Source organism: Cylas formicarius, unplaced genomic scaffold (assembly GCF_029955315.1).
Source record: "Cylas formicarius isolate icCylForm1 unplaced genomic scaffold, icCylForm1.1 PGA_scaffold_2__14_contigs__length_35257938, whole genome shotgun sequence".
Classification (NCBI taxonomy): Eukaryota; Metazoa; Arthropoda; class Insecta; order Coleoptera; family Brentidae; genus Cylas; species Cylas formicarius.
In genome coordinates this window covers 5,622,774-5,633,090 of record NW_026844319.1, presented here as the reverse complement: position 1 = coordinate 5,633,090, position 10,317 = coordinate 5,622,774, and the positions used below count along the sequence as shown (strand labels likewise).

The window sequence follows — 10,317 nt, the reverse complement described above, 5'->3', positions numbered from 1 at the left end:
GAAATAGGGCAAGTTGCTTTGATTCGTCGCAATGTGTTATATACAGACCGCGCTTGCTTTGCATATTATTGAGACGATCGATGAGCTGTTGCGATTGGGTCGGGGCATTGAGGAGGTCTGTTGGAGAGCAGAACAGTTTTTTCCACCCCCAACCAATTTGAAATACATGTAGGAAGCCCGGATTAGCATACCGGTGACCTTGTTATCGGTCTGTTAGTAATGTAAGTTATTTATCGGGTCAGTCTGGAAATCAGGATCAGCCTACATGTCGATCGCAGAGTGGTTGCGTCACGCCGTCGGGTATAGTATGTTGGCAGTGTCATAAAGTCGGACGCAAGAGATCAGAATGTTCGAAAAGAAAGACGATTAAATGCTATCGTTGCGGTAAGGCTGGTTAAATTGTGCGCAATTGCCCGCAATGTTCGGGAAACGGTTATCAGGGTCGCTAGGTTAAAACTTAGTGGCCCAACCTACCCCAAAATCCTCGGAGAAAACTCATTTCTCTCCTACAGCGTCTGCAGAGTGTGCAATTTTGTCCTATACGCTAGCGCATGCGACCAGTAATAGACGTCTTTCAGTGGAGGATAATATTCTCGGTACACGTTTTGGATTCGGGAGCTTCAGCCACAGTGACTGAATCGGATGGTCTGAGAGTGTTTGCCGACTTAGGATTGAAGATCGATGAAAGACGGTAATCGTCTTGTGTCGTAACAAATGGGGAGAACGTCATGGTAGTTGCTGTCGTAGATGTTCCTATTGGCTTGATGGGACGCGTTAAGATTGTTCCCGTCTTGGCTGTTCCGCAGTTGACCCAAGGACTTATTTTGGGGGTAGACTTTTTTGTAGCTATGGACTTCATACCGGACTTAAAGCGAGATCAGTGGTATTTTGGAGATGAGCGTGAAACAGTGGAAAGATGGAATCAGCTCAGCGGTTTGATAAGGGAGATCAAATGTCCTTTAGAGTTACGTGATGGGTCGGGGTTGGCGAATCATCACAGTTTGCCGAACAGAGTCGACAGCTAGCAAAAATGCTAGCTGACAAGTTTAAGATCATACAACCGCGTATGAACACGAGATAATCGTAGAACCAGGAACCCGTCCCATCAAACAAAGATATTATCCGGTATCCCCTGCTAAACAGAAAATTATAGACAAGGAATTAAATAAGTTGCTTGGAATGGACGTTATTGAACCTTCTAGTAGTTCTTGGTCATCGCCAGTTGTCTTGGTTCCTAAGTCTCGGATATTAGACAAGTTACGTTGTGCTAAATTTATCAGCTCATTGGACATTCATTCTGCATACTAAAATGTGAGAGTCAAACCAGAATCCAGGGAATATACTGCTTTTACTATTCCAGGCAGAGGATTGTACCAGTGGAAGAGAATGCCCTTGGACGATATTATTGTTATATCCCCCAATTTTGAAGAGCATTTGAAGATTTTAGGGTCAGTGTTCGATCGTCTGCTGGACTTACGATCAGTAAAGAAAAGTGTACAATTTTGTAGACCATCCTTAAAATATTTAGGATATGTTGTTGATTGTGAGAGGCTGAGAGTCGATACAACCTTCAAAAAGCTTCCAAAGCGTGTCACCCAGGTTCGAAGTTTCCTTGGAATTGTAAGTTGGTACAGAAGGTTTATACCACAGTTCAGCACGATTGTGGCTCCATTGTCTTGTCTAACGCAGAAGGGTGTCAAGTTTGAGTGGACACAAGGCTGTGAACAAGCTTTCAACCAAATTAAGAAACACCAGATTAGCGCTCCAATCTTGACTTGTCCCGATTTCTCCAAGCCGTTCATTCTACAGACAGACGCTTCAGCATACGGCGAAAAGGTGATATATTATTTATCAAAATCCCTTAACAAGCGAGAAAGATCCTGGTCAACAACAGAGCGAGAGTGTTGGGCCGCGGTGTGTTCCACGGAGTTACTCAAGAACTACCTTGAGGGATCAACATTTATATTACTGACCATGCATCGCTAGTTTGGTTGAATAACTTGATGGACCCCACAGGTCGCCTTGCTCGTTGAGCACTGCGATTGCAGGCATGTGACTATAAAATCATTCACCGAAAAAGACGAGAGCATATCCTGTCCTGTCACGGTCGGTTCCAGTTGTGGAGGCGATAATCCTTACGTCACCGAAGACATCGAAATATGACTTTTCCAGGACTACAGACGAATGGTACAAGAGAATGAAGTGTTCGGTTAAGCAGCATCCATTGAGTGGGGGATGGACTCCTATATAAGTATGTAAGATGTAACTTTCCAGAGTTGTCGCCAGGGACTGATTATTGGAAGATTGGAAGATTATAGGAAGGAATTTCTCAATGAAGCTCACGATGATGTCCTATCGGGACACTTTGGTATTTTTAAGGTTTATTCTAAACTAGAAACTTATTATGTGTGCCCTAAAATGCGCGCCTACATTGCAAAATATGTTCGATCATGTTCTGTATGTTCTCAGTACACGCCTGAACAGAAGGCACCAACAGGGCTAATGGATACGAGATCGAAACCCACTCAGTCGATATCCATATTCATAATACTTTCTGTATTTCCAACTGAAGTAATGTATCTGGGATGGAAACATGTTTTTGAAAAAATATCTAAGTTATTGTATTTTCTTAACATAAAAATATGCCTACATGGTGCACTGAAAGAGTTCCAAAATGTACATGAACATGCTTCCAGCGACGTATTATAAATCTTCGATATTCCAGTCTCAAGATTTTCCTCAATGCCATTAGCCATTACTTTTATTTTAGATTCTAAAGTTTTAAACAATTTTAATTGTTTATGAAATAATTTCATTCCAGTCTCTGTGAGAACTTCGGAACATACTTCCAGCAATTTTCTTATTTCATTATCGTTATCCATAATTTTAAAAACTTTTTGTTTATTTTTGGCTAATTTATTCTTTATTCTTGAATCAATAAAGTCTATAAGCTCTTTAATACATAAATAAATTGTCGGCAAACTATGATATTTAGTTTGTATGTATTGCTTAAGAGTCCAAAATGATCGTTCAATTCTGTTTGTTGTCGTATCTCCCATTAGTGGCAAATGTTTTCTAAAATAATGTACCCACATTTCTTTACAGCTCTCCCAATTTTTAAGAAATTGCTCTTCAAGAGTCACGTATTTATCTTTTGTTCCTGCAAAAACTTTTACAGACTTGCAAATGTCCAGGAATTTCTTTTTCTGCTCTTCGTATTCTTTATATGATTGAGCATATAAACATTTCTTGAACGCATCCAATATTTTGTTTTTTTCATCAATTTGTTTATTGTAGGCAGTAGAAACTAGCCTTTTAATATATTTAATGACATGAAATTTACAAAGTAAAACGGTTGCACTAGAAAAAATGTCTCTGATAGCTTTTATTTCGATGAAATCTTTGTCAATTAAAAAAACGGATGGATGGGTCTTACAAATTTTTTTAAATTCATTCATACAATGTATGAATGCGGAATATGTTTCTTTAGCAATAAATCCTATAGCTGCAAATTCTGATTTGTCGGTTATGCTAGAATAGTAGCAAAATCCCAAAACTTTATAATTTTCGACATTAAATCCAAAGGAAACATCTATTTGTATCACTGGACACTGAGATTTATTATAATTTAGAACCATCGCCGAAGAGGCTACAAATAATGATTCTACTTCTTCTTCTGCATCTTTTTGTATAGCGTATATACCACCATTTTCTTCGATTTCCGCTAAGAATTCCATTAAATGATTTTGGTCCACTTCGGTACATGAAGGAAAAAGTTTGTTTCGAAAATTTTGTATATCCTTTCTTATAAACTGTTTCCCACTTTTTTTACTTAAAACTGCAGCAACCATTCCATCTTTGGCGCTAGACAAGATTAAATCTGTTGCTGTTTCGTAATCATTTTCATTCATAATTTTGGCTTTGCCGTAATTACTATATTCTTCTTTGCCAACGGTATGATTGTGATTTAGTAATAGTTTTGTTAATTTCCATTTTTCATTTTTGCTTTTATAAAAATTAATTTGAGCTTTACAATTCTTGTAGTAGTAATGTTGATTCGGACGTTTTCCCAGGCATTTTGAATTTTGCTTAATACCATGACAACATTTGTACAGCACTTGCTTCTGAGACCGTGTTCTAATAACAAATGGATGATAATGCTCTTTACAAAATACATTAACAGTCTTTGATAACTGTTCATAATCATTAAAATGTTGACCAACATTTAAAGTATGTTCACTAACATTGTTGTCATTAACGGACATTTGTTCTGTCATCTAAAAGTGAGGTTAGAATATTAAAAATATAATTAATTTAAAAAAATCAGCTAATACCTTGCAACACTTTTATAGAATAAGTCATTCACAATTTAGCACTTCGATTATCTATTCAATGTACATATGTATAAAATGGTAATTATCTTGACTTGAATCACTTGAATGGTTTCAATTATTAGTACCGGTGCACACGGGCGTCAAAAGTAAGCTAAGCGCGCGCGTCGATTTGCAGCAGATAGGTAGAGAGACATTGGCGCTTATGGTGCGATGCACACGGTAAGCTGCTTACTTTTGACGCGCCGATAGGTATCGAAATCAACGCGTGTTTCTGTGGAACGCAGCTTCCTATCTTGCCGATCCCGATACCCACAGAGGCATTGCTGGCTATTGTGCGATGCACACGAGACGCAGCTTACTATCGCCTATCTCCATTAAAAATTATTTATGAGCTTCGTGATGGCTTGAAAATCGGAATATGTGCCCTGTGAGTAAACTAGCTCATCACGATATGCAAAATTAACGCAGATTACTTTTGAAGCCCGTGTATGTTAAACAGAAGTATTAACAAGAAGAAGGGGCACTTTAATGGATATAGTGGAGGCAAACATTTTAGTTGAGGATGGCATTCATAGATGGTCACAATCAATATTCTACTTTTCTATCTGCGTTATACGTAACTATAAATAGCCAATTTCTTATACATATTGTATGTATAAATAGCCAATTTCTTATACATATTGTATGTATAAATAGCCAATTTCTTATACATATTGTATGTATAAATAGCCAATGTCGTAGATCTTTATTTCTTTTTGATAACGGTAGTAAAGGGCGATCGCCATCGCAAAGAAAAGAAATATCGCGAGGATCAGTGGCAGGGCTACTGATAGGTACAGCGGATTCGGACAGAGATCCACTATGTTGAGTTTGACTAGATATACTGCACTGGCGCAACATTGCAAGTCAGTCCTATCGACCTGAAAATAAATAACGTTACTAGAGCGAGAGCGAAAGGTGCATATCACAAATCAACATACATAAAGTTCAAATCTCACGAATCTCTTGAAGCTACAAAAAATGTTATTAATACAAATTGATATACTTGTGCTTTATGTTTTGTTGATGTCATAAATCTCCCACGACCTTTTGTTTTTCGGGCATTTTTTTGGAAAAAAGTAAATAAAGTTGTCAATATACACTGGTTAGCAAAATTAACGCACCACTAGTATGTTTCTAAAAATATTCTTTATTTCATAATACTTTAATGTGTTAATTAATAACATTCTTATTTCAACTTAATACTAACTATACTAACTATACTAACTTAACTTAATACTAACTAAAGCTAAAATTCGAAAAGAAAATAAGAAAAAAATAAATAAAAAAAGAAAATTAAAAAAAGAAATTATTAAATTTAAAAAATATTTTTAGAAAATAGGCATTTCCACCTCTATTATGAATAATAGCACGGCAGCGACTATTCATGCTTAAAAGTACGCGCCTTATCTCGTTTTGATCCAAATTTTCCCATATTTGGACAATATCTCCAGTAAGTAAAGTAATAGGCAGGTTAGGAAGTTCTTGAAAACGCCTGCAGATCTTGTCCCAAACATTCTCAATTGGGTTAAGATCAGGACTGGTTGATTTCTCCCCAAAACATAACTGACCTTTCACCAAATAATCTGGTGTTTTGAAAGTTGCATTGGGTTTTATCTCTCATTTGGTCTTCGATAAAGTTTGAGTTGTATCTGGTTCCATCTGACCAAAAAAACTCTTTCCCAGTCTTCATCAGGCCAATCGATATGTGTTCTCTAGAAAAAATTAACATTGTTCTATGATGCTGGCCCTGGCGATGGGTTTCTTGTTCTCAGATCAATTTCAGCTAGGCATCGACGAACAGTATCAGTTCCAATTCTGCTTCCTTTAGCTGTGTTTGTAGCCATCTTCCTGTCACAAACGGTTGAGCAGAGATCCTTAGAAACGGTATTCAAGTGGCGTAGGTATGCGATTATGAGCACGTTTTCTTTAGTGCTGACCTGCCTCCCTATAACGTTCGATTATACGGGAAACGGATCTATGCGGTGTATCGCAAATCTCTGTCCAATTCTTCGAAAGGTTCATCCTTCTTCCAATAAAATGATTACCTGGGCACACTCTTCGGCAGTCACATTTCTAGATTGGCCTTCCATAATAAACACTTTACACAAAAACCAGGTATTCCAACTAAATAAAAATAAGATAACGAGACCCATAAAAAATAAACAATTCTATAAATTTGGGATGTATGCCAGATTACAATAAAAATAAATATTTTAATTTTTATATAAATTTCTAAAAATAATTCAAAATTATTTTGCTGGTCAGTGTATATTTAAGAATGAAATAAAATCGGAAATTTTATTAAAGCAACAAAACTGGAAATACCATTTGTTGAAAAGCAAATTGTAAAAATATGTATTTTAGAGATATTTCCTGGCAAATGTATTAGAAATCCTATTTACAAATCTTCTGTTTCTGTTGCAAATGGCGAAACGTCAGCAATTTTGGTTTATCAAAAACCGACGCAGGATGAATCCAGAAGATTTGTAAAAAGCCCGTGGAAGTTTCTTTTTGAAAAAGTATTACAAATCAGTGGTAACGTTGGGATTTCAAATGGAATCTATAAGCATCTTTTGATGCGTACTACAAATACCTACCCCTTACAGATTTTGATAAAAAAATAAATTATAGAAGTAAAAAAATAAAACAATGAAGATTTTTTTTGCTAAAATATACTGTCCGATGTAGCGCTATTATAATATTTAAAAGTTTTATATTCGTGCATTGGCTACTTACTGTTAGTTAACTTACGAATTTGGATAATACATTTTATATATGTAACGATTTACTACTTACTAATATTACTTTTTAAAATTTTGTTTGGCATCCAAATTTTCGGTTAGGTGGTTATAAAATATAAACATTCAGTTCTTTAGAACTCTTAATGTTACATCCAACGTAAATCATCCCGTACATGTCAGCAAACCTACATTTTAATAATCTTAAAAATATGGTTTATTCATAGTGCATTTTCGATAATATATATAGATATGCAAGGTAATATTGAAGGACTTTTTACTATTATAAATTATTGCAAACTGAAAAGGACTAGTATTTTATGCTTGCATTTATTACTTATATTTATTTCAAATAATCATTCGTATATGTTAAAATAAACTAGAGTGCGCTTGGGTGATTGATTGAAGTGGTTTTTGTTCTAATCAGAACCAAATAAGAAATACGATCGACCCAAACAAAAAACAAGCGTGAATAGCAATCACGGTTGCTATACTCAAACGGATTTTGATAAACAATTTTAAATAGGAGCACGATTATTACCTTGTCAAAATGAGCCACAAGATAGTTTTGCAAATTTGCGGCCTGGCAGTCACAGTACCAAGGATTACTGTTGAGTGTCATTCGTCGCAGCGATGCGATCTTATTTAAGAGCTTGATAAAGTTTTCACTGAAACGAAGTTCCTAAAAGTTAATTACAAACAAAATGATCTCACGATAGAAATTTAAAAAATAAATGTACAATTACCGTGGTCATTTATACTTGCCTTAACGTGAAGTGGGATCCAAACTGTCTGATTGTACCTGATGCGGGTAATACTCAATGTTGGATATGTCTATAAGTTCCGATATGAGCAATCGATGATGATGCTTAAGTCATAGGGCCTATAATCGCAGGCACAAGGACCAGGACAGTTAATCAATCCTTCCAGTGAGCAGGTGATCTGCCGAGGTCCCTTGCTAAAATAGGAGACTCGAAATTCGAACAGTGTAACCGATCCTGTTTAATGTCGACCAGTGCTCGGGATCGTACAAGTCGTTGTTATATTGGACCAGATTGTAGTTAGTACAATCGCAAGGGATAACGTTATCACGGATTAGTATGCTTTGATTCGCATGGTTCGGTTCATACAGGGATCCGTTATAATGAGGGAGAAGACGACTTCAGTTATGTTATTATGGGAGACATCCACTATCATTTCATGATGCCCTAATAAACATTGGAACCGAGATATTTTTAATAACTCTGGACATACTTGTGAGTGAAAATGGGCCAATAAACGAAAAGACCGATTTAGGAGACGAAAATTAAGTGGTCTCAGAACGAGCCAATCTAAAATCGACTTTCTGGAGAATTTGATTTTAGCAAGCTTTTTTGGTTAGTTATAGGTTGATTATGATTTGGTAATAATGGTAAGACAGATTTGGCTAACAGTTTCGTATCTCCCCAACGTGGTGATTATTTCCCTTTTGCAGAGTATCGAGTGTATATTTTTTAATTATAAATCATCAGCCAAAACTGACCAATGAACCATCAATTAATCGATACTAATAAGATACATTTAATCTAATTTATGTATTGGTTATATACAAAACAATTACTAAAGATAAACAAAATTCTTATCCTAAAATTGGTAGCGCCCACTCAAAAATTGTTGATAACTGTTTGTAATGGAGGTACACTGTGTTGATTGAAGCAATAAGAGTATTTGAATAAAATGCAGAAAATGCAGCAAACAATACCTGGAATACCTATATGGAAAAGCAAAATTTTATCGGACTGTTCTGTATAATTAGGCACTTAAAAAATCAAAACTTATGCTTGTTTTCTTGTAAGAATAAAACATCGATCTTATGATATGTTCAGCAGCAAAAAAACATGGATCTAATTAGTTTATTATAATTCATAGCCTAAGAACCAGTTAATAATAAATAAATAAATTTATTTAATAATAATAAATAAATTGAATAAAATAATGTTAAGATATTTTTTGGCAATTATTTTACTTTTTTCACATAAAAAATGAGAATTTTGGAACTCACCCGGATTAGAAATATCATTATAACTGACGTTGAACTTCTTTATGTTGACAATTAAGTCAAAATAATTTTCGGGTATGATCTCGATTTTATTATGGTGCACAACACCTCATCGATCTTGACGCAGAATCCCAAAGCAGTAACGCCCGTGATCCTATCAGAAACCATGACGCATCTATTATGAGGCAAATGAAAGTGTCGGAGCTCCAACAGATCGCGGAAACTCATCATCTCTATTCTGGCGATTTTATTTCTGCTTAAGATTAGTTTCTGCAAATTTTCCAAACCTAAGAACATATCAGCTCCCAACACCGTCAGCTCGTTCTTCTCAAGATGTAGTTCTTTTAGTTTACGAAGATTATAAAACGCTTCATCTGGAATCGAGGTCAATCGATTTTGAGACAAATCCAGCTTCATTAAAGAGTCTAGACCATCAAAGAGAGTTTTCGGAATAGTCGTTAGAGAATTATTCGACAGTTGTATTTCTGATAAATTCACTGATCCTGTAAATATGTGATGGGGAATGCTTTGCAAGCCACAGCTATCCATTTTGACAACTTTAAATTTGCTTAAATTTGCAAAACTGTAATCGGGTAGAAGTATCGGATTAAACGCAATCTTAATTTGCTGAAGCAGAGCGTTGTTTTTGAATGTGTTAGAGTGGAGAAACTTTATGCGATTATTTAGCAGACTGATAATGGTTATGTCTAATAGTTCGGAAAATGTATCCGGCTCTACCGTTTCGATAAGATTGCTGCTCAGCTCTAGCAACTTCACACCGGTTACTCCGCGGAACATTTTTTTCTTAAGACAGGCAGGTTATTGTTCCATAAATACTAATTCGTCAATTCGCCGAGGCCTTCAAATCCGCCATCAAACAACGAAATTATTTCATTGCCAGACGCATCGAGAGATTTAAGTTTTGGCATGTATTTAAAATCAATACTTAAATCTTTGAGTTTGTTCTTAAATAAATTCAACCCTACTAAATTGGGAACATACTTCAAAAAATCTTTACTCAAAATCAGCGAGTTGTATTTGATTTTTAATCTTTCCAGACTATCCAGTCCTTCTAAATAATCACTCGCAACCTTCAAGCTGTTGCCGACGGACGTTTCTATGCTAAGCTATCGAAGGTGCACCATGTTAAACTTCTTCCTGGCTG

At 35.8% G+C, this 10,317-nt stretch overlaps 1 protein-coding gene across 1 annotated transcript; it reads right to left on the bottom strand.

The window, feature by feature from the left end:
• Nucleotides 1-9,206: 9,206 nt before the first annotated feature.
• Nucleotides 9,207-9,950, bottom strand: LOC132698609 (protein toll-like). Its single transcript, XM_060664803.1, has one exon. The coding sequence runs from the start codon at nt 9,948-9,950 to the stop codon at nt 9,207-9,209; it is 744 nt and encodes a 247-aa protein (XP_060520786.1).
• Between the last annotated feature and the right edge of the window lie 367 nt (nt 9,951-10,317).

What these genes read in the sequence shown, in the direction of transcription:
- LOC132698609 (XM_060664803.1), bottom strand. Translation starts at nt 9,950, where the DNA reads ATGTTCCGCGGAGTAACCGGTGTGAAGTTGCTAGAGCTGAGCAGCAAT.